General features: G+C 35.3%; 1 protein-coding gene and 2 pseudogenes across 1 annotated transcript; 1 reads left to right on the forward strand and 2 right to left on the reverse strand.

Annotated features, from left to right (window-relative positions):
- LOC107909018 (glutamate synthase [NADH], amyloplastic-like) overlaps positions 1–15,092 on the forward strand; it is a 79,558-nt pseudogene extending 64,466 nt beyond the window's left edge.
- A 56-nt stretch (positions 15,093–15,148) lies between these two features.
- On the reverse strand, positions 15,149–17,408 carry LOC107909025 (uncharacterized). Its single transcript, XM_016836392.2, has 3 exons — positions 17,072–17,408; positions 15,549–15,727; positions 15,149–15,369 (listed from the first exon to the last, which is right to left on the reverse strand). The coding sequence occupies exons 1-3, from the start codon at positions 17,145–17,147 to the stop codon at positions 15,352–15,354; spliced, it is 273 nt and encodes a 90-aa protein (XP_016691881.2). The 5' UTR covers positions 17,148–17,408; the 3' UTR covers positions 15,149–15,351.
- Positions 17,409–21,184: 3,776 nt separating this feature from the next.
- Positions 21,185–22,914, reverse strand: LOC121220045 (ATP synthase subunit alpha, chloroplastic-like; annotated as a pseudogene).
- Positions 22,915–25,842: the final 2,928 nt, after the last annotated feature.

Genomic DNA, 25,842 nt, shown 5'->3' on the forward strand with positions numbered 1-25,842 from the left:
TCCTGGAATCTTACAAAATATTCTTATCTCGAATGCACATTTTTTTCTTCATCATTTTTTTCTATGTTCTTATTCAAATTTTGCTGAAAGGTGAGGGTGGCGAGCAACCATCTCGGATGAAACCTCTTCCTGATGGTTCAAGGAATCCAAAAAGAAGTGCTATCAAGAAGGTTACAAGTGGAAGGTTTGGAGTTTCAAGTTATTACCTTACAAATGCTGATGAACTACAAATAAAGATGGCTCAGGTATCAGTCTATTATATTGTTTATGGTATATGTACCTATTGTATGTTGTTTCGGTCGCCGCCTGTCTATTTGTATTTAGTGCTTGTATTCCATTTGGAATAGAGGTTCCTCTTATTTATAGATTTATGTTCTTGTCAGATGATACTGTATCTACAATGCACTTCTGAATGATTTTGCATCTTTAACTGATACCATATTTAATATTTGGTGAGATTAAAAGATGGAACTAAAGTAAATTCTTATCTGTAGATTGATTATTTTTAACTTCAATTTTCTTTGTTATATAGGGTGCCAAGCCTGGTGAAGGAGGTGAACTTCCAGGTCATAAGGTTATAGAAGATATTATAGTTACTAGAAACTCTACAGCTGGTTTGGGACTTATCAGTCCACCTCCCCATCACGATATCTATTCAATTGAAGACCTTTTGCAGCTAATTCATGATCTTAAGGTAAGAGCATCTACATCCTTCTATTGTCCTTTTTTTAAAACAAATATTTGAGGCTACCGGGGATTTAATCCTAGTAATTTGAACTATGAATCTATCACTATTCAACGAACCACAACGTCGTTGCATTTTCTGCTCTTTCACTTGTTTCTGCATGCATTATTCATATATGCTCTTCAAGCATATTATTTTTCTCCTTTCTTTTTCAAAGTTGGTTTATGGTACTCGTTTCCTAGGTGCAATTTTCTATGATGTCAGTATTCAATGGTTATTCTCTGGTTTTTCAGAATTCTAATCCGAGGGCTCGAATCAGTGTTAAATTGGTATCTGAAGCTGAAGTGGGAGTAATTGCTAGTGGGGTTGTCAAGGGGCATGCTCATACGATCACGCCCTGCGCAAGACCTTGGCCAAGCTTCCCAAGTGAGCATTCTAACCTTTTTCTAGTTGATCAGCTTGATCCTGACTTGTTGAGCTTGATTCAGCTCATATTTTCGTTTCTTGAGCTCAATTCAGCTCAATGTTAGCTCATTGAGCTCGATGCAATTTTATTTTAATTTATGCATTTCGTAGTTGCTGGAATAATTTCATGCTTTAGATCATGCATGAAATTCTGGAATAAAATAAATGCATTTAGTTAATTCGGTTAGTTTAGTTTAAGTTAATAAATAAGTGTTAATAAATTTGTCTTATTAATGTAGTGTTAAATGTGTTTAATTTTTAATACATGTTTTTAATATGTCTAGCTACAGCATTTTAATATGTCTTAAGCTGAACATTTTAAGTGTAGATTTTAAATGTGTCTTAGTTTATTTCTGTTCAATATGTCTTAGTTATTAATAGCTTTAATTTGTCTTAGCTGAATGCATCATTTTAATGTGTTTTTAGTTGCTGAATTAATGTGTCTAAAAGAGAATTAATTTGTTAAATTTATTTGCTTCAGGTACATGCATGAACGGTATGAATATGGTGTGCTGGTGATTCAGTTTTTCCAAGCACCCATTTGGCAAAAGAGCTGCTGATTTCTCTTCCCAAGCTGACCATTTAGCTGTTTAATTCTTTTCACATTGCTGGAGGTTCTTTTCATATGGCATGGTTGTTTGATTTTGTGCATTCACACAAAAGGGGATGCTCACATTCAGCTTTCACACCTGATGGCCATTGGAGTACTCAAGACACCATTAAAATCAACAAGGCTATTCAGCTAACTAAAGCAGCACAATTAAGCCATTCAAGCACTATGACCGAATCCAGCAACCTCATTCAGCTCCATTCAGCACCTCAATTAATTTTGTTTAATTCTAGCTGATTGAAATCATCAAAGACTTGTCCATTGGCGTCACCAATGTTGGAGAAACTTCCAGGAAGTTGCTAGGAACCTTCAAGGAAGTTTTAGCTCTTTTAGCTGAATCACAAGCTGTCCATTCGGTTACCTATGTGGCTAATCATCTCCCATTCATTCCAATTAATTCCAGTTGCATGAAGACACCTTAGAAGCTGTCCAATGACGTTCTCAAGGCCAGAGAAGTTTCATGGAACCTTTATGAATTTATTCTGGAATTTTTAGCTCATTAAAAGTTGAAATCAAATGTCCATTTAGTTACTAAAAGACTATTCGGCTAGCCTAAGGATTTTTACTATAAATATTGTGTTATTTGCTGGTTGTTTAGACTTTTGCTCCTTTGATTAATATTTATAACATTTTGTGAGTTTTTCAACTCTCCTTTTTCGTTTTAGACTCAGCGTGACTTATCTAGCTTGCTAGTGGTGTCATTATGTTTCTTTCCGAACTTATCACCAACCCTAGTGTGGCATTCGTCCATCTAAATATACCTTCGGTTCCTACTTTGCTAAGTAACGGGTCGAGGTCCATCATCCTTTTTCCATCATTCCCCTTAAGCCATATATGTTCTGGGGCGATACTCGCTATAGTATCAAATCATTCTTGACGCTTGAGCTCTAACTTCCGTCTCCACCTTCTATCTTATCTATTTTTTTTTATTTGCTTAGTCGAATACATCACATATCTTACTTAGCCATTTTGAACCTATTTTGGAACCTAAATACCACACTTAGCCGAATTTAACCCCTTTGTTCTAAATTGAATGATACTTCTCATTTTAATGATCGGGTAATCTAAACAACTCAAATCTTCACCGAGGAGAGATCATATCATGTGGTATCAAAGCTAGCTAAAATCGAGGAGTACGGACGTTCGAGCATCACGGGGTAAGTTTTGAAAAAAACAAAATTTTGAAACAAAAATATAAAAAATCGTGTACAACGAAGAATCTATATACATTCAGCATTTTAGAAAAAAAAAGAGAAATTTGAAATTTCAAAAAGAAAAAGAAAAAAAAGTGTTTTGAAAGTGTTCATAGTTTCTTTCGATCGTCAAAAGTTCTTTCCTACCAAAAACAAACCAATTGCCACACTTAGCACCATAATCTTTCTTTCAGCCTACCTAACACCCAAAAATGTCAACTACCCTTGAAACCTTTTGAAGCTGACCCCTAGACTAGCTTGTAAGTCTAAACGAGTCTTCTACAAACTTCGAGAGGAGAATCGAGTGGTAAAAGGCACGAGAGTTCGGTGAGATTATTAGAGTGTTGAAAAGCTGAATTGTGTGAATTTTCTTTGAGAAAGTAGTGTGAGGTTTGTTGTGTGATTTAACAAAATGTTAAGAAGTTCCGAAAGGATTGATGATTATGGCGATGTCTTGTCAGACCTAACATATCAAGCAATTATTCACGAGGTGGGTCAAATGCATCAAAGAAAATTGGAACCCGTTAAAGAACGATTGAAGCAATTGGATGAACGATTCCAATGGGAGTGAATTTCTTCAAGTTGAGGGAGGAAAATAAGATCATCAGGGAGACAAATATCCAATGATTTGGTGAGAAGAGATTCATATCATGACTCTTATTCAACGAGGAATTCAAGACGACGCAAAGCAAGTTTCGAGTTTAAATCTTTTCAAAGTGACGAACAAGAAATCACAAGTAATCCTTCGTATGCACCAAGGTACTCGTCCACCGAGAATCAATCTTGAAAAGGTGATCATTTTTCGTATGTACGTCATTCCATACATACCCAACAAGATTCTTTCCATTCTGATTCATTTGTAACATCTCCATCTTGTAATGAAATGAATAGACAAAAAGAAATAAAAAGAAAAGAGAGGCAAGAGTTGTTAATAAAGGAAAATGAGTGAATATTGTAACACCCTTACCCGAGACTGTATCCGGAGTCAAACTCGAGGCATTACTTTACTTAACTTATTAGTTCGGGGCATAAAAATTTGCTTTTAAAATTTATCTCACTATTTATGATAAAGCTGTCCACTAGCGCAGCAGTCACTAAATCATTTATAACTCGATCTACGGAACTCAAAATTTAAATACGTAAATTTTTCCTAAAACTAGACTCAAATATCTTCTTACCATAAATTGTTTAGCCAATTAGTACAGTTTATTATTTAAAATCTCCCCTGTTTCACCACTCGACTGTCCTGACCTCTTGCCACTAGAAATAAGTTTTCTCATTGTAAGATTTTCATATGGTGTTCTCACTTGTTTCTAAAGAACATAGACTCAATGAGAAATCTATAAATATAAATTAAAACTCATAACTATTTTTTTTTTATAATTTTTAGTGATTTTCTAAACTCAGAACAGGGGACTCCAAAAACAGTTCTAACCTTGTCTCACCAAAATTCACATATCTCAAAATATAAACTTTTTTTTGCTAAACCGTTATTTTTCCATGAAAATAGACTCAACAAGATTTCATTCTATATATCATACACCCTCTAATTCATTTTATACTATCCTAAGTGATTTTTCAAAATCACGTCACTATTGCTGTTCGAAATCTGTTTCTTTGCAAATTATTACTCTTTCATGATTTCTATGCAAAATTTATGACATGGACATGTATAACAACAAACACCTTCATACTTAGCCATTTTCACAACCATTCATCATTAGATATTTACACATCATTCATTAGCAAAATCATAATACAACATTCAAAATAAGTAAGTCCCTATACATGCCATAGTTCAAACATAGTTCATCATAAAATACCGAGTCGTTGTGGTTGATAGTGTGGACGATCTCCGACGTCTTAAGGATCCTCGACTTTGATTAATAATGCTATATAAAAAGAAAATAAACAAATTAAGCATAATGCTTAGTAAGTTTACAAGTAAATAAATAGCAACATTAAACACAAATAATAATAACCAAGTAACATAATCTTTAATTTCCTCTTTACTTGATCTCTTATTCATTCACTTACTTGTTTACTTAGATAACTCATAATTGTGACTTAATTTTCTCTTGCTGAAATGTTGATTCTCAATGGGTAACGTAATATACTCTTAACTCTTATAACTCACTTGAACTTGCCATTTATGCTTTTAACTGAACTTTCATGGACATAAGTTATTTACTAGCCCGTTGAACCACATTGGAATAATAAGGATACTTGGGTCTCTTTCTGATAATAACATGCCAAAGCCATGTCCCAGACATGGTCTTACATGGCATGTTTCATGTACTACCAATGTCATATCCCAGATATGGTCTTACATGGGAGTTCTCATATCGATGCCCATACCATGTCCCAGACATGGTCTTACGAGAGACCTCTCATCTCGGTGCCAACGCCATGTCCCAAACATGGTCTTACATGGGACCTCTTGTCTCGGTGCCAACGCCATGTCCCAGACATGGTCTTACATTGGACCTCTCATGATCTCAAGGATGCCAATGCCATGTCCCAGACATGGTCTTACATGGGATCTCTTTACCCAAATGTCATGACATTTGTATCCAATACACTCCTAATGTTTCAACGAGGCTTTTATCACTGATTCTCTGTTATCTCATACTTAAGTCAACATTAAATAATTTCATGAAATAAATACATAATTGCTGGAAAATAGCAGCATTAATAATAATTATTGAAATATTGCATTTATTTACTGTAAACTTACCTCGGTAGCAAATATAGCCAAACTTATCAATTTAGTCTTCAACTTTATTCTTTCCTCGATCTAACCTCAAATTCCGTTCTTCTTGATCTATAATAGCAAATTTAACTTATTTAATACTCACATTCATTAAAACAGCCATCAACTCTAACTTTGGCAAAATTACAATTTTTCTCCTAAACTTTTACATAATTATGCTTTTGCCCCAAAGTTCAAAAATTAAACTTCATCTCATATTCTTATGTTATATAACATGCTGAACATTTTTCTCTTCTATGACAACATCAAATTCTCACTCTAACACTTACTTATGTACATTAGGGATTTTTACCGATTATGTCAACTTACTCGTTTTCGCTTAAAATCGGCTAGCAAAAGTTGTTTAACATAATTTCTAGCTTCATATTCTATCATAAAACATCAAAATAAACACTTTTTACCTATGGGTATTTTTCCAAATATAAACCCTAGGTTAAATTATTGCTAGAATAAGCTAAATTAAGCTATCGGGATCTCAAAAATGTAAAAAGCATTAAAAACGGGACTTAGAATCACTTACTATGAGCTTGAAAAAGTGTGAAAACCCTAGCTATGGTGTCTTTCCAAATTTGGCAGCAAGCTATGGAGAAGATTATATTTTTGCCATCTTTTTCCATTTTTATTCTTTTTATTATTCATTTACTAAAATACCCTTAATTAAAACTTTAGTTATTTTATCTATGCATGCCTACTTTGATTATGAACTTCAAATAAATCCTTTATCATCTAAAATTCATATTTACCCACTTTTGCAATTAAGTCCTAATAGGCAATTTAGGCATGCAATCAATAAAAGTTCTTATCAATACTCTAATACTTATATCTAATCACTCGATAAATCTTAAAAATTAATAATAATTTTCTCTTTAAATTGGATTTGTTGTTACGAAACCATAAATTTTGATAACCTTAAATTTGGGTCATTACAAATATGGAATGAAATTGAGAGAAGAAAAATGAAAGAAAAAGAAAAAGAGTGTGAAGAAGAAAAGAAAACAGAAAAAGAGAGTGAGATTGAAGAAAGAAATGAGAGTGCAAAAGAAACGAGTGTTATGGAAATAGAGAGAGGATTTGAAAATGAGTTAGAAAAAGAGGTAAGTGAAAAAGATGGAAGTGAACAAGCAAGGAACATTCTTACTAACCAACATATGAGTTTTCCTCGTGTTGCTTCTTCTCAAGTTTTTAAAGAATCGATCGATAAATTCCAGCTTTATTACCTTTCTGGTGAGAGGCGATTTCGATTGATCGAGACAGGTAAGAACATCGATAACCTTAGATCCCAAGCGTCTAAAGGTAATCTCAACAATTTTGTTTGAATGGTATTGATGAGAAAGTCGGAGACTTAGGGTGTGAAAGAGCTACTCATCTTGATTTGGTTGATAAATTCGTTTTAAGTGGAGGCATAAAAAGTTGTTCACTTGATGTGTTTTGTGTTGAAAAATCTATTGATGTCGTTCGGTTAAATCGGCGAATACAAAATATGATCTTGTTTGATAATGAGTTTTCACGTAAAGTGATTAATTTGTTTGAATGTGATGTTAATGTGAACTTTCTAAAGTTTCATATAGAATCCTCATGTATGTGGAAGAATTTTAAGAGGTTTGACTACTTGAATTTGTTTATGCCAAAATCTTCTCTATTTGGCATGTGTGATTTCCTTGTGAAAACAAAATTCTTGCTGCATTGTGGAACGAGTGACCAAAACTATGTTTTTAAGCCCAGAGTATGCGAACCTAAGTTGTTGCTAAGTAAAGGTGAGTGCTATAATTTTGTTTGGAATAAATGTATTGAACTTTCTCATCTTTTCTGAATTTTATTGTTATGTGTGAAGGCAAAGCATGTGAATATCGTTGGCTTGCAAAGACAAAATTCGATTTATGATTCTAGAAATTGCTTCATATTGTGGTTTAAGGGATTCGAACATGAATTGCATACTTATAACTGTAGTTTGCTACGTGTTCCTACCATGCTGCCAGCCAAGAAATATTCAAGTCAATGTGATATGGTAAGCAAAAACTTCGTTTTTGATCCCGGTGATTATTATTCTTTATTATTGATTGAAGGATTTGAACCAATGGATTTTGATTTTCATGACTATAACTATCGAAGGCTTTGTTATTTTGGATCATTATTGAGATCAATCAAGCACTCTGAATTTCATGTGAATAGATGTGTGAACCATTTGTGCTTGCTTGATGTTATGACTTTAAAACTGAAAATGAAGATGTGGAACTATGGTAAGTTGCAAATGCTAAATCAAAGCTTTGGTTCTACATTGTTGTTCAAAGGATTTGAGTCATGGACTTTTTTTCTCCAAAATCATAATTCTCGAACGCTTTATGTTTCTGTTTTGACGTCAATGATAGGCCTTTTTATCCATTGTGAAACGGTAAGGCTAATTCATATTTTTTATCCTGGCATCGATTCATATGTTTCATTTTTTAATGAGATTACAGCAAGTATTTTTGAGCCTACAATCTATGCTACCGCTAATCTATTTAAATTTCGTGTAGGTGGCACGTCAAAATGGATCCCTCCTAAAAAGGGAGGGCCCGCAAATAACCTGACTTGTGTTCAAGCTAAGTGTGAATTTTAGGATATCGGGAGCAACGTTGCCAACTTCGTCAACCAGGGGGGCTATGACGATGAAAATTTTTTTTCGAGCAAGTGGCCCGATTTGAGGACAAATCGCCTTAAAGAGGGAGGGGATGATACGATCACGCCTTGCGAACGACCTTGGCCAAGCTTCCCAAGCGAGCATTCCAATCTTTTTCTAGTTGATCAGCACGATCCTAGCTTATTGGGCTTGATTCAGCTCACATTTCAGTTCCTTGAGCTCAATTCAACTCAATCTTAGCCCATTGAGCTCGATGCTATTTTATTTTAATTTATGCATTTCGTAGTTGCTGGAATAATTTCATGCTTTAGCTCATGCGTGCAATTCTGGAATAAAATAAATGCATTTAGTTAATTTAGTTAGTTTAGTTTAAGTTAATAAATAATTGTTAATAAATTTGTCTTATTAATGTAGTGTTAAATGTGTTTAATTTTTAATACATGTTTTTAATATGTCTAGCTACAACATTTTGATGTGTCTTAAGCTGAACATTTTAAGTGCAGATTTTAAATGTGTCTTAGTTTATTTCTGTTTAATATGTCTTAGTTACTAATAGCTTTAATGTGTCCAAGCTGAATGCATCATTTTAATGTGTTTTTAGTTGCTGAATTAATGTGTCTAACAGAGAATTAATTTGCTGAATTTATTTGCTTCAGGTACATGCATCGACTGTATGAATATGGTGTGCTGGTGATTCAGTTTTTCCAAGCAACCTTTTGGCAAAAGAGCTGTTGATTTCTCTTCCCAAGCTGACCATTTAGCTGTTTAATTATTTTCACATTGTTGGAGGTTTTTTTCACAAGGCATGGCTATTCGGTTTTGTGCATTCACACACAAGGGGTTGCTCACATTCAGCTTTCACACCTGATGGCCATTGGAGTACTCAAGACACCATTAAAATCAACAAGGCTGTTCAGCTAACCAAAGCAGCACAATTAAGTCATTCAAGCACTATAACCGAATCCAGCAACCTCATTCAGCTCCATTCAGCACCTCAATTAATTTTGTTTAATTCTAGCTGATTGAAATCATCAAAGACTTGTCCATTGGCGTCACCAATGCTGGAGAAACTTCCAGGAAGTTGCTAGGAACCTTCAAGGAAGTTTCAGCTCTTTTAGCTGAATCACAAGCTGCCCATTCAGTTACCTATGTGGCTAATCAGTTCCCATTCATTCTAATTAATTCTAGCTGCATGAAGACACCTTAGAAGTTGTCCAATGACGTTCTCAAGGCTGGAGAAGTTTCATGGAACCTTCATGAATATATTCTGGAATTTTCAGCTCATTAAAAGCTGAAATCAAATGTCCATTTAGTTACTAAAAGACTATTCAGCTAGCCTTAGGAATTTTGCTATAAATATTGTGTTATTTGCTGGTTGTTTAGACTTTTGCTCCTTTGATTAATTTTTATAACATTTTGTGAATTTTTCAACTCTCCTATTTCATTTTAGACTCGGCGTGACTTATCTGACTTGCTAGTGGCATCATTCTATTTCTTTCCGAACTTATCACCAACCCTGGTGTGGCATTCGTCCATCTAAATATACATTCGGTTCCTACTTTGCTAAGTAACGGGTCGAGGTCCACAACCTTTTTCCATCATTCCCCTTAAGCCATATAAGTTCCGGGGCGATACTCGCTATAGTATCGAATCGTTCTTGATGCTTGAGTTCTAACTTCCGTCTCCACCTTCTATCTTATATGTTTTTCTTTATTTGCTTAGCAGAATCCATCACATATCTTACTCAGCCATTTTGAACCTATTTTGGAAACTAAATACCACACTTAGCCAAATTTAACCCCTTTGTTCTAAATTGAACGATACTTCTCATTTTAACGATCGGGCAATCTAAATGACTCAAATCTTGACCGAGGCGAGATCGTATGACATGCTGACCATGTCTTAATATCTGGTCATGATGTGGGTACTGGGGCTGCTAGATGGACCAGCATAAAACATGCTGGGCTCCCATGGGAACTTGGTTTGGCAGAGACCCACCAAACTCTAGTCGCCAATGATCTCTGTGGTCGCACAGTTCTCCAGACTGATGGCCAACTTAAAACATGAAAAGATGTTGCCATTGCAGCATTTCTTGGTGCTGAAGAGTTTGGCTTCAGCACTGCCCCTCTCATAACTATGGGTTGCATCATGATGCGAAAATGCCCCAAGAACACCTACCCTGTGGACATTGCTACCCAAGATCCTGTGCTTAGAAAAAAATTTTCTGGAGAACCGGAACAAGTTATTAACTTTTTCTTTATGCTAGCTGAGGAGGTCAGACAAATAATGTCTCAACTTGGTTTCCGAACACTTAATGAGATGATTGGCCGGTCAGATATGCTTGAAGTTGATAAGGAAATCCTTAGTGATAATGAGAAGCTTCAGAATATTGACCTCTCCTTGCTTCTCAGACCTGCTGCTGACATTCGCCCTGAAGCTGCTCAATATTGTATTCAGAAGCAGGATCATGGCTTGGATATGGCTTTGGACCAAAAGCTCATAGAGCTATCTAAACCTGCTCTAGAGAAAGGTTTTCCTGTATACATTGAAATACCAACACACAATGTGGACCGTGCAGTTGGAACAATGCTTAGCCATGAAGTTACTAAGCGTTACCATCTGGCGGGACTTCCTGCTGGTATGATTCATATCAAACTCTTTGGAAGCGCAGGGCAGAGCCTGGGAGCTTTCCTGTGCCATGGTATCACGCTGGAGCTTGAGGGTGATAGCAATGATTATGTTGGAAAAGGATTATCAGGTGGCAGAATTGTTGTTTATCCTCCAAAAGGAAGTCATTTTGATCCTAAGGAAAACGTAGTAATTGGTAATGTGGCTCTCTATGGAGCTATTATTGGGGAAGCATATTTCAATGGAACAGCAGAAGAAAGATTTTGTGTTCGTAATTCAGGTGCCAAAACAGTTGTAGAAGGTGTTGGTGATCATGGTTGTGAGTACATGACAGGTGGGACTGTTGTTGTGCTTGGGAAAACTGGCAGGTATTTTGCTGCAGGTATGAGTGGTGATATCGCTTATGTCTTTGATTTGGATGGGAAATTTCAATCTCGATGCAATCCTGAGCTGGTAGACCTTGATAAAGTTGAAGAAGAAGAGGATATTTTTACTCTTAGAACGATGAGTCAGCAACATCAGCGTCATACAAACAGCCAGTTAGCCAGAGAAGTAGTTGCTGACTTTGAGAATCTTCTGCCCCAATTCATTAAAGTCTTCCCCAGGGATTACAAGCGTGTTCTAGCAAAGATGAAAGATGAAGAAGCCTCCAAGGAGGCACTTGAACGCGCTGAAAATGAAGATGAGGTGGAGTTGGTGGAAAAAGATGCTTTTGAACAACTCAAAAAGTTGGCAGCTGCATCCTTGAACGAGAAAGCAAGTCAAGTATGTATTATCTGTTCTTATTTAAGTCATATCTCTTTAAAAGGTCTATGCTTTTGCTTCTTGAATGAACAACTCTTTCCGCATTTTCCAATTTAAGTTTTTTTAAAATTAAAATTCGTGTTGATGAGGTAAACCTGCCTTCTTCCTCTTTTCTTCTTTCCCCATTTCTTTTGCATTCTTTATTTTGAACTTTTGTGTTAACTTATTTCCAAATGTTTTCACTATTTTCAACATACTATCCTGTTTTTACCCTGCGCTATATGTATTTTTACATACTAATTTGACTTTGTGGAATTTGTAGAAAGTAGAGGCTGAACCAGTCAAGAAGCCTACTCAGGTTTCAGATGCTGTGAAAAATCGTGGTTTTATTGCTTATGATCGTGAAGGCGTTCAATATAGGGATCCTAATGTTCGGATGAATGTCTGGAAGGAGGTCATGGAGGAATCAAGACCTGGCCCAGTTCTGAAAATACAGTCTGCTCGCTGCATGGACTGTGGTACTCCTTTCTGCCATCAGGTATTACTGTTTTTTACTCTTGTTCGTCATTTTGGAAATTGAATTGAACGAAAGATAACTTAAATCTAAAATGCAGGAGAACTCTGGATGCCCTCCTGGAAACAAAATACCAGAATTCAATGAGCTAGTGTACCAAAACAGGTGGCGTGAAGCACTGGATCGTCTTCTAGAGACAAATAACTTCCCGGAGTTCACTGGCCGAGTATGCCCTGCACCATGTGAAGGGTCATGCGTTCTGGGTATTATTGAGAACCCTGTGTCCATCAAAAGAATTGAATGTTCAATCATCGACAAGGCATTTGAGGAAGGGTGGATGGTGCCACGACCTCCTCTCAAGAGAACAGGGTACGGCCCTGCTTTGCCCTATCTAGAAGGCTATGCTATTTCTATACTTGTTCACTTCAAACCACTACATTTGGTTTTCGTTAGTGGTATTCACATTTAAAAATCAGTTCCTCGGCATGGTTCAGTTGAGATGCGTGCTGCATTGCAAGATTGATGTATTTTTGAAGTTTAAGCATTTACTAAAGACTAAAGAGTATGACTTGAATATATGACCACAGCAAAAACATAGCTATTATTGGAAGCGGACCGGCTGGTTTGGCTACTGCTGATCAGCTGAACAGAACGGGTCACTCGGTGACTGTATGAGCGTGCCGATAGAATTGGGGGGCTTATGATGTATGGAGTCCCTAACATGAAGACTGACAAGGTGAATATCGTTCAGCGGCGGGTTAACATTATGGCTGATGAAGGAGTTAAATTCGTGGTCAACGCAGATGTTGGAGTTGACCCGTCCTACTCCCTTGACCGGCTACTAGAGGATAACGATGCCATTGTTTTGGCAGTTGGAGCCACAAAACCCAGGTAACTATTAGAGGGAAGAAAGCTGTTGATTAGTGATAATCTTAGGAGATGTTTTTCATTTCTTTTCTAATAGCTTCTTTTTTTTTTTGTTTTTTTGAGTTCTTTATTGTCTCCAGTACTCTCCACAATCAGATGATGGTGGATTGATTAGCCACAAAGAAAACTATATCTTTAGATAGTCAGTACTTGATATTCATTATTTTTTTATGGTTGAATAATTTAATGCACTTATCTGCATGATGCAGGGACCTTGCTGTTCAAGGGCGGCAGTTATCCGGTGTTCATTTTGCGATGGAATTGCTTCATGCAAACACTAAAAGCTTGCTAGATAGCAATCTCCGAGATGGTCACTATATATCTGCTAAGGGCAAAAAAGTAGTGGTCATTGGTGGAGGTGACACTGGTACAGATTGCATAGGGACATCCATCCGCCATGGATGTAGTAGTATTGTGAACCTAGAGTTGCTTCCTCGGCCGCCACAAACTAGAGCTCCTGGCAATTCCTGGCCACAGGTTACAGTTTATCTTATTTCTCCAACAACAATATGGGTAAAAGTATCATCGAGGCCCCTACATTAGGAGTCACATTGCATTTTATCTTCTTTATTTGAAAAATAGACAAATTAGTCATTGTACATTAGGTGAATTGGTCTTTTTGTTTCGTCAGCATGAGGTACTCATGGCACGTCAAATGTCATTATTAGTTATTTTGTCAACAATGCCAGTTTTTAATAGTATAAATGGATTAAATTTTTGATAGAAATGATTAATTTATTCTTTAATTTGATTTATAGGAATTAATTTGTCTTTTTTTAATAAAGAAGACAAAATTCAATCTAGTTCTTAATACAAAGAGCTTCACAATACTTTTATCAAATTATATGCTATACCTTCGGATGTGAAATGAAAGCTCGTGTTAGACTAATAATGATGACAGAAATTGTCATTTATTTTATTTATTTTCATTTTCCTTTTTTGCTTAATCTTTGTAGACAACCAAAATGTATTAAGATGCTACATGGAATAGCATTTGAAGTGGAATATTTGATCTTCTGCGTTTGTTTCCACTTCTTGTTGGAACTGCAGTGGCCTCGGATATTCCGTGTAGACTATGGGCACCAAGAAGCTGCAGCCAAATTTGGAAAAGACCCAAGATCGTATGAGGTTTTGACAAAGAGGTTCGTGGGAGATGAGAATGGAGCTGTGAAAGGGATAGAGATGATACGTGTGTATTGGGAAAAGGATGCCAGTGGGAAGTTTCAATTCAAGGAAGTTGAGGGCTCCGAGGAAATAATCGAGGCTGACCTAGTCCTGCTAGCCATGGGTTTCCTTGGGCCTGAGTCGGTGAGTATTAAAACTTTTACAAATATTAAAAAAGGGAACAGCATTGTTAATTCATTGAACCATTCAAGATCCAGCTATTGTACGTAATTTGCTTTCTTTTAACAGACGGTGGCAGAGAAGCTAGGTGTGGAGCAAGACAACCGATCAAACTTTAAGGCAGAGTTTGGGCGTTTCGCAACCAATGTGGAAGGAGTGTTTGCAGCTGGAGATTGTCGACGAGGTCAATCATTAGTTGTGTGGGCAGTCTCAGAGGGAAGGCAAGCAGCTGCACAAGTTGACAAATACCTCACTGCTGTTGATGGCACCAAAAGGTGATCTTCATTGTTTTCGAAAACGTGCTCAAACAGCTTCCATGGGGAATTAACCATCGTCTTGTGGATAAATCAGATGGGATATTTTAGTAGAGATAAATGATTTGGGAAGGTTTCGTAGGGTAAAGAAAGGTCTACCATAATCAATAAACATCGTCCTATTTATCATCTTTGTTTATAGTTTTTGCCCAGCTTGTTTTAAGGTTTGCAGCTCAGCAGTATGATGCCTAAAATATAGAACTGATAAATCCTGTATTTCTTTTGTATTTATTCTATTTTGACGTGTTAATAATATTAACCCAGGTATTTGAGTGGTACTTCATATTTGCTGCATAGGAAGGAATAATACTTAGAAGATCAAACAGAGTCGAAATAGAAATAGAGTTTCCACATATTATTTCACTGCGAATGAAGTCTCATCCCACAATGATTTTTTAAGACAAATTTTGATTCTTTTGAGCTTTTTAAACTTCAGTAAACAGTTCTTTACATATCAGAGAACTAAGATGGGAGAAAAATAACAGATCAGAAATTTTATTTCGAGCTTCGGGAAAGCTAGCTTTGACAGCTGAAAATTCAGAAGCAGCCGCCTAACTGCAAGGTGGTAAGATTTAATACATGTTAGAATCATCTATAAGCCTTAATTTGGTATTTAAAAAGTGGAAGTTCACGAATAAGAGAAGAGATTGTAGAGGTTGAGATTTGAATTTCGAAAAGATTAGCTGCATTTACGATGATGAGAGGCGGCTTGTCAGGAGATCAATTTTACTTACCAGAATAGCCTCGATTTCCCTCTCAGAGACAGGAGTACGTTTTGGCAAAAGAGATGCTTTTCCTCCTACAGCAGTGTTGCTGGGCGGAGCAGGAACATCTGAGCTCAACCTTGACCTTGCAATGAAGTTACCAATGACATCTCCATCTTTGCGTGTTACTTGTGTTTCAGAGATTGAACCTATACAGCAACACAACCTTAAAAGTGGTTTCAAATATAAAATGGCAACTTAAAGACCACATGCCACTACAGGGACTAAAATATCCTAATTCTATCCTGTTCAGTCGACCAACAAACAGAGCAAAGCTCAAGTAAATGTGGTTTCAATCTGGTTCTGCTGTTAGAAGTAGAGGCGATAAACAAACCCCAATTTCAGAAAGCTCAAATCCAAATCCAAAACTTCATCCCATACAAACCCAAACTCGAAAAATAAGCTAAAGTCAATACATATTCTATAAAAAGTTCAAAAATGATCTAACAAGCCTAAACACAAATCCCAAATCCAATCTGAGAAAAAAGTAAAAATCTAAACTTGAGAAACCCGAAAAACAATTGGAAACCACCTAGGAACTTGCAATACCACTAAACTTATCCCAATAGCCCATCCTCATCCAAAAAGAAAAGTAATACTATCACAGCAATGTTTCAATACTGTAGGTAATTATATCTGCTTTGAAGGAGAAGATTATCTTTATGCTTTTGTCCTTTCGAGAAAAGCCAATGATGATGAAAAGGTGACCCTTGCTATATGTAGCCACAGTCCAATCCTTATTAGTAGACCTGACCCCTAGACAAACTATTACGCCCCTTAGCTCACCTTCATCTTGTAGGACGCTCAGCAGCTCCATTTCAACTTACAGGTCCAAAGACTCGACCTCTAGCTCAGCTCTCTACCAGAAGAAGTGTAAACAAACGACGCTGCCTGTGGTAACGTGTCTTGGATCCATCCAGATCTCGACAGTTCACTCGCTTACCTAAGAGGCTAGTTTTGAGAGGGAAAAACAATCCCACATCGACTAGTTAAGCATTGGAATGTGGTTACATAGAGGGAGGGACATCTTCCCCTCACCATTTTCAAAAGAATAAAAGCATGAATTCGATCTTCAACTCTGACTTCATCGCCAATGCAGTCCAAAATCCTCCCATCAACAAAAATCTAATTTGGAATTCGACCTTTAATCAAATCTATCCCACTTGTCTCAAGCTCTACTGTGCATACCATCTAATTTCTATCAAAACGATCAGTATATGCTGTTAGCAAATATCCATCTCATCTGACTCGCTCCTTCCATCAAAGGCACAAAAATAGCAAGTCCCAAGAACGAGACCGAAGAAAATAAAATAAAAAAAAAGAAATAATCTAACTCAGTATATACTAAATTCAGCATCTGTACTTCACGTTTGCAACAGATCAAAGAAACAAAGAACAAGCTTAGTACCTTGACGTTGAAATTCAGAAGACAAAGCAAGAATTAAAACAAAAGATAATAAATTCAATTAAAAAAAAGAGAAGAGAGGAGCAACCTGAAGGCGAGGGTTTAGGGTGTCTTTGAGGAAACTTAATGCGTGGAATTCTCTTCAGTGCTTGCTCTGCTCCCATCTTCACTTAACCTTTAGTTTTCTCTATCTGCTCTGCTTGGATGTCGGAAATTGGAATAATCATTCTTTTTATTCTTTTATCTTTATCCAGTGAGTGAAAAGTAAAGTTACCAACTTTTCTATTTTAGCAATAAATTAATATTGATCAAATTTATTGGTTTTTTCAAGCACAATTTTTGGCATTCACCGCCGTTGTTTCCTGTTCTGTTACTTTATTCTTCTTTTGAAACTAGACAAAGGTCAAAAGGGAGAGGTTCTGCTGTGAGTTTCTTTACCGAATATTTTTTTCATTTTATTGTGCAACTTATTTTAAAAATAAAACTTACAAAAACATATTTTTATATAATGTTCAAGTCTGATTTTTCTTGTTTTCTTAACTAATATGAGATATGAATCTATATTTTCACTATAAGTCACACAAACAAAAAAGATATTAGGGACAAAAAAATACTTCCAATTGAAGTATTTTTTTTTATTTATCAATACTCTCTATAAGCGTTTTCGCTATTTCAGCCTAATCCTGTAATTTTTAAAAAATACTTTCTAATTCAATAATTATTTTAAAAAACGATATTTTAAAGAAATTTACTTGAGTAACTTTAGATTTGGATATGGTTATTCTGATATATAAATAGAGTATAGTTCAGAATAGATGGCTAAAATTAGTACCAAGACAATGGCAAAATAGAGTCAATCAACACTATCTAGCTCAAAATAAAGATTTAACAAAATGAGATTTAGATGAAAAACACTGATTAATTCATTACGAAAAAAATGAATTTCAAGCGAACTCATTACTGACCCAAGAATATGCTTTGGGACAAAAGGATTCAAACCTCCGTATAGCGGGACGAAAATTCGTTGCCTTACCATTTGGCCACGCCCTATTTAGATTTCTATTTCAAACTACTAAACACTAATATGGGTCTTCCTTGTTCGTCAATTCCAGTTCCAAATAGCTATAGCTATGGAATAGATTCTTGCTACGCTTTTTGCACGTATGGATAGAGAATTAAATCGAATTAAGATATTGTATAAAAGTATGATTTCTTCTATTCTCTTGTAAGAATTGAAGGCTTTTTGATTGGGTGAGTTCAAAGAAGTATTGTTTAGTCTGCCTTATTTTCCTTTCTTCATTTTTTCCTTCTATCAAAAAACATATTAATAACTCAATCAAAATTATCTCCAAGAACAAGATTTTGTTATGCTTAATATATTTAATTTGATCTGTATCTATTTTAATTTTGCCCTTTTTTCGAGTAGGTTTTTATTCGCCAAACTCCCCGAGGCCGATGTTTTTTGAATCCAATCGTAGATTTTATGCCAGTAATATCAGTTCTCTTAGCCTTTGTTTGGCAAGCTGCTATAAGTTTTCGATGAGATCCTTAATACTGTCCTAGAAAAATTCATGAGTGATTCAAGAAAAAAAATTCTAACAATTGAAAATATCAGATAAGTCTTAAATTCATGAGTGATTCAAGAGAAAAAATTCTAACAGTTGAAAAGATCAGATAAGTCTTACATTATGAACGAACCCTCAATTCAAAGATTAAAATTCTTAGATAGCCCTGATAAATCTAGATCATCCCATTTCCTCATTCTGACCCTTTTCACCGAAGAACCCTATATAGATTAGAGTCCGCCGCAATATATAATTGTTGGTATGAAAGAATTTTCTTTTGTAATGAAAATCTCAACTCTTATTACAAGTGAATTTCTGAAAATTCTTTTTGATTTCTAGAAATTCTAGAAATCACTTTATTTCTTAGTGCTAAAATCAAAAGAAAATAGGATATGTGGTATAAAAACGGGGAATCTATTCTCTTTTTTTTCCAAAAAAATGCTCTTGGAGATTGTGTAATGCTTACTCTTAAACTCTTTGTTTACACCGTAGTAATATTCTTTGTTTCTCTCTTCATCTTCGAATTCCTATCTAATAATCTGGGACGTAATCCTGGACGTGAAGAATAAAAAAGGGAGAGTTCCTTGCTTCATTTTTAGAAATGGTATTAGAATTTGATCTATTACACTACCAAAAACCGAAACGGAAAGAGAGGGATTTGAACCCTCGGTACGAATAACTCGCACAACAGATTAGCAATCTGACACTTTAGTCCACTCAGCCATCTCTCCTAATTGAGAAAAGATAATTACTATGTTACAGCACGCAAAAGAAAGGCTTGAAAAAAATCCCTTTTTTACTTTGTTATATAAATCATGTTATATAGATTATTATTTATCTGTATAGAGTATTATTAATCCATAGATATATAGATTCTAAATTTTATTATTATATAGATATAGATTGATTATATAGATATATCCAACTTTTCTATAGAGATATAGAACTTTTATCAGTAATTCCATTTCATTTATATTATATTCTATATCATTTATATTTTTAAATAAAACAATGGCTCTAAAGAAATATCTCAAATAAATAAAAAAAGAATATCGCTTTGATTTCACACAAAAGGGACTTTTTAATTTCCAATTTCCACAGACCGGCTTGGGTAGTACCCGGTCGGGCTCATTTTTTTATTTTCAACTCAAATAAATCATTTTTTCTATGATTCTACGATCTGACTTGTTGTAACAAAAAAATCTTGTTATTGCATTGAATCAACAATCCGAAGCAGAAGAAGTCCTATTTTCGTTCCTATGATATAGAATCAAAATATTATTTCTATTCTTTTTCTTTCTTCCTATTTCTTTTTCTTTCCATTTATTTTATATTTTACTAGAATAACTAGAATAAATAATAATAATAAAACTATGGATTTTTGCACAATCCATTTTTATGTTATTTATGTTATGACTAAGTCCTTTTGTCGAATCCTATCTATCAAAACTCCTATAACAAAAGTCTTCTGACCAAAGGTGGCAAGGCCCTAATTTTCAGGATTTTTTAAGCTCCTATCTTGTAATCCTATCTTGATTACGCCCAATTCCCCTGTTCGACAAAGGGTCCATTTATATACAATAAATATACAATAAATACAATAATCGCATTCTAGCGGGTATAGTTTAGTGGTAAAAGTGTGATTCGTTCTATTAATCCCCCTAAGAGTTAAGGGGTCCCTCAGTTTGATTCATATTTTGAGCAAAAACTTTATTTCTTAAAAGGATTTAATCCTTTACCTCTCAACGAAATATTTAAGGAAGAATATACATTCTCGTGTTTTGGATCGAAGGGTCAATTAAATTATATATAATTTTTTAATTATACTAAAAATTGAAAAATTAGATTATGAAATTACGAAACATAATTTTTTTTTTCAATTGGATCAATACTTCCAATTGAATAAGTATGAGGAAAAAATCCATGGATAAAGATAGAAAAATGTATTTCTAATCGTAACTAAATCTTCAATTTTTTTTTAATGAGATAGATTGAAGCAAAATAGCTATTAAATGATAACTTTGGTTTACTAGAGACATTTACATCTTGTTTTAGCTCAACGGAAACAAAATGTTTTTCCTAAGGATTTTCTCAAATAGAAATAGAGAACGAAGTAACTAGAAAAATTGTTCTATTCTAATCCCACTCTTCTAGAAGGATCATCAAGAAAGCGAATTATTTTGAATGCATTCAGACAGAAAAGCTAACATAGATGTTATAGGCCGAATTCTTATTTCATTCGTTCCTGCCTTATATTTATCTTATTTATATTCTATTTTATTTATTTATTTATTTTATCCATCTTCTATAAAGGAGTCGAATGAAACCAAAATTTCATGTTCGGGTTTGAATTAGAAACGCTAAAAATAATGAATCAACATCGACTATAACCTCTAGCCTTCCAAGCTAACGATGCGGGTTCGATTCCCGCTACCCGCTCAATATTCGAATTCTATCTATTCTATCTATTTGAATATTTATTAATTCAATTCAACGATGCATTAGCATCGTTGAATTGAATTAATAAATACAATGCATCGTTGAATTGAATTAATAAATACGCAATTCCTAACAATACAATTTTTCACATGTTCTTTAGTTTTTCCAACCAAGAGAAAAGAAGAAACCGAACAAGAGAAAAAAAGTCAAAATGTCAAAAAATCCTAATGAAAAACGTCCATTGTCTAATGGATAGGACAGAGGTCTTCTAAACCTTTGGTATATGTTCAAATCCTATTGGACGCAATTTAGAATCAATTTCTCTATATTCCATTAAGTTAGAATTTCCTATTTATAATTGTTCCTGAAGTCGAAAACGTTCCATTTGGTCCTGAATAGCGTCTTTCAGAAGCGTGTCCGCTTCCTCAGTGAATGTCTTGGTAAAAGATATGATTTCTTGGAACTGAGGTTTATTCATTTTTAAGTAAGTACGTAACTCAACGAGAAATTTCCTTGCTTGTCCAATTTCTAATGAATCAAGATAACCATTCGTTCCGGTATAAATAGTACTTACCTGTTCTGCCACTGTAAGAGGAGCTAATTGGGACTCACGTAATCATTGACCTCGTGCCAATTGATTCTGAGTAGCTTTATCAAGATCAGAAGAAAATTGTGCAAAGGCTTCTAATTCGGCTAATTGGGCCAATTCCAATTTTGATTTACCAACGACTTGTTTCATAGCTTTAATTTGAGCCGCCGATCCTACTCTGGAGACGAAAATCCCTATTAATAGCAATTCTGATTCCAGTATTGAATAGATTAGCGGATAAGAATATTTGTCCATCTGTAATGGAAATCACATTAGTAGGAATATACGCTGAAAATTCTCCTGACTAGGTCTCAACTATTGGTAAAGCAGTCATACTTCCTTCACCTAACTGAGAACTTGATTTAGCGGCTCTTTCTAAAAGACACGAATGCAAATAAAAAACATTTACTTCATGAACCGACGATCTTCGTAATAGAAGAGACATTTGGCGATAAACCTATGCTTACTTGGAAAGATCATCATAAATGATTAAGGTGTGTCGTTCACTATACATAAAATATTCAGCCAAAGCAGCTCCTATATAAGGAGCAAGGTAATGTAATGTAGCTGGGGAATCCGCCGTTTCGGCTACCACAATAGTGTACTCCATCGTTCCCCTTTCTTGGAAAGTGGTCACTACCTGAGCCACAAAAGATGCTTTTTGACCAATAGCTACATAAATACATATTACATTTTGCCCTTGCTAATTGAAAATCGTATCTGTGGCTACTACTATTTTACCGATCTTTCTATCCCCAATAATTAATTCTCGTTGACTACGTCCTATAGGGATCATCAAATCAATAGCAATAAGGCCTATTTGAATAGGCTCATAAACGAAACATCTTGAAATAATACCTGGGGTAGGAGATTCAATTAACCGAGATTCAAAAGCTGAAATTTCACCTCGACTATCAATAGGCTTAGCTAGGGCATTTATAACACGACCCAAATAAGCCTCACTCACTAGTATCTGAGTAATTTTTCTTGTTGTTTTTACAAAACTTCCCTCTTGTATCATCAAACTGTCACCCATTAATACAACACCAACATTATTTGATTACAAATTTAGGGCAATGCCTATAGCACCCTCTTCAAATTCTATTAATTCACCTGTCATTACTTCATCAAGACCATGAATACGAGCAATTTCGTCGCCCACTTGAAGAACGGTACCAGTATTTACAATCTTTACTTCTCTATTATATTGCTTAATATGTTCGCGGATAATATTACTAATTTCGTCGGCTTTAATAGTTACCATGAGCATTTCCTAATTGTTTTTTGGAAGAAAAAAAATAATGCCTACAATCTACAATAAAGTAAAGGGTAAAAAAAGGGCTAATTAGTTATTTTTTTCATCACCCCAAACAAGCCAATATTAGCACTAATGGAGAACTATTCAGAGTTCCTAGAGCTCCTTGTAAAGCTTGTTGGAAAACCAGTTGTCGGATTTGATAAATCACTCTTTGTTGTTCAAAATAAATGGTTTCATTTTTGTAATTTTCTAATTGTTCCAAAATCTTATAAGTTGAATTCATCAAATTCAATTTTTCTCGTTCTATCTCAGAGTATCCATTCACTCGAAACTGATCCGCCTCTATTTCTACTTTTCGTAAGCGATCCTGGGCCTTTTCCAGGAGTTCAATAGCCCCCCGCGTAGTTCTTCTAAATTTCGAATAGTATTCAAGATCCTCTCTTTTCGATTATCTAATAAATCACTTAATGAAATTAGATTATCTTTCCATTCATTTTTTTATTTCAAAAATTCCATGATCCCTTCCCGAACCAAACATGAACCTTTCGATTCATTTGGCTCTCACGCTCAATTATTGTGATAGCCCTAAAGTGACCCTAGTCGGAAAGTGGTCTCGGGACCGCTAGACCGAGTCACCAAATTATTTGAATGTGATAATTATTGCCTAAAATATGTGAATATAAATGTGTGAAAGTTTTAAGCTTCGATTTAGTTAATTGCATGTGAATTTAGTTGATAGGACTTATGTGAGAAAATTTAGAAATGTGCTAGGCAAATGCAAGTGGCCTAATAGTGCATGTAATCAAAGGGTGGACTTGCATGTCAATTTCCCCCATTTAAGTACTAGTGGCCGGCCATGACAAGGGATGATGGGCAAAACATGTCATGAAACATGTTGTGTTAATGGAAAAATAAAATAAGAAGCATGGGCAAAACATGTCATGAAACATGTTGTGTTAATGGAAGAATAAAATAAGAAGCATGGGCAATAAACTAATAAGAAATTGAAGGAAGAAAACAAAGAGAAAAAAATGTGTTCATCATTCTCATGCATGACCAAAAAAAAGAAGAGAAAAGCTCTCATGTTGTTCTTGGCCGAATAGGAGAAAGAAAAAGAAGGAAAAAGAGCTTTGAGGAAATCGGCTATGGTGGTTTGATAGACTAAGGTATGTTTGATGATGTTCCATGAGATGCATGCATGTTTTAGTAGTTAGCTTGAGTTCTAAATAGCCCATGGTTCAAATCTTTACTATGTCATGGAGATGATATTCGGCCAAGGTGGATTGGTGTTGATATCATTTGCATGCTAAAAGTGAAGCTTTGTAATGGTGCATGTGATGGTGGATTGATGATTCTTGAATCTTCTTTTTAGCATTTTGAGTGAGACATTAAGTTCTTTGTTTAACCATGACCAAAAATTGAAATGGTATGGTGTTGTGATGCAATCGGCCCCAACATAGACATGTATGTTCGGCCACATGAATAAGTACATAAGTTATGTGTATGTTTGGCCATAGGTAGCCTATTGATGGCTTTAGCTGGACTTAGAAAATTCGGCTAAGGGGAAATATTAGCTAGTATGTTGAATTCGATTCGTGATTTCGTACATATGTGACTCTAGTGTCTAATGTATATATGGGCTAAGTACCTTGAGCTTCTCTTTTGATGTTCGAATGAGTTGTATTAAATTGCTTGATGTGATTAAAAATGCGTATGACCATTGTGTATTTGAGCTAAAAGGTGGCCATATGACCTATCAAACTCCTTGTCATATTCGGCCATAAGCTAGCAAAATGAGACTTTAATGAGTTAAATTTGTTTGAATTAAGCTCAAGAGCAAAGGGGAACTAAATCCGATAAAGGGAAGGAAAAAGTGGTCGAATAGCCGTCGAAACCATTCGACAACATCCGAGGTAAGTTCTTGAGTAATAGAGCTTAAATTATGATTTGATTAGATCATGTTTTAAGCAAATCAAAATCATGCTCCTTGTGTGTGGCTATTGAGCCGAAATTGCAAGAGTGATAAGTGTCTTGTGTTTGAGTTTTGCTAATGAAAATGAAATACGAATGTGTCATGATTTATTGTTAAATGTGCATGGTTATTCGAATGATGTCCGGGCTAAGTCCCGAAGGCTTTGTGCTAAGTGACCATATCCGGACTAAGATCCGAAGGCATTTGTGCGAGATACTAATTCCGGGCTAAGCCCGAAGGCATTGGTGCGAGTTACTAAATCCGGGTTAAGTCCCGAAGGCATTTGTGCGAGTTACTAAATCCGGGTTAAGTCCCGAAGGCATTTGTGCGAGTTACTATAACCGGGCTATGTCCCGAAGGCATTTGAACGAGTAGCTATATCCGGTTAAATTCCGAAGGTACGTGATTTGGGAATGAATGATCTTGCTGTAAAAATTTCAGTTAATACGCTTGTAACATCCCAACATTGAGGTATGTTTCGTATGTGCTTTGAATTAGTTGAGCCCTTACAAATAAGTATTCGCTCAGTTGATAAATGAGCTACCGGCCTTTGGCTAAGTTGATCTTTGTGTATGAATAAAAAGGGTTGGTAATGTGAAGTAAGTATGATATTGAAAATTTGTGCATATGAAATTATCCGTTTAGCTACATGAATGCTATACTTTGGTTGTGTCTAAATTCTTTGCTCAAAACTTACTAAGCATTTAATGCTTACTCCGTTTCTTTGATTCTCTGTTTTATAGATTTTGGTTCTTCAGCTATCGGACTCGGGATTTTGAAGTCGAAGTCGCCCACACTATCAAAGCCCCCTTTTGGTACAATTTTGGTTGAACTTCGAAATGGCATGTATAGGACTACCCTTTTGTTGTGGGTCATGGACCCTTTGGATTTGTATAATTTTGGATAGCCATGCGAAAATGGCTTATATATGTTTGAGCATAATGTTATACTCATTTGGTATGGATATGCTTAACAAGGATTGGCCATGGGAATGGTTAATCACTATCATAATTTGTGCTATTTATGCTAAAAGGGC

Source organism: Gossypium hirsutum, chromosome D08 (assembly GCF_007990345.1).
Source record: "Gossypium hirsutum isolate 1008001.06 chromosome D08, Gossypium_hirsutum_v2.1, whole genome shotgun sequence".
Taxonomy (NCBI): domain Eukaryota; kingdom Viridiplantae; phylum Streptophyta; class Magnoliopsida; order Malvales; family Malvaceae; genus Gossypium; species Gossypium hirsutum.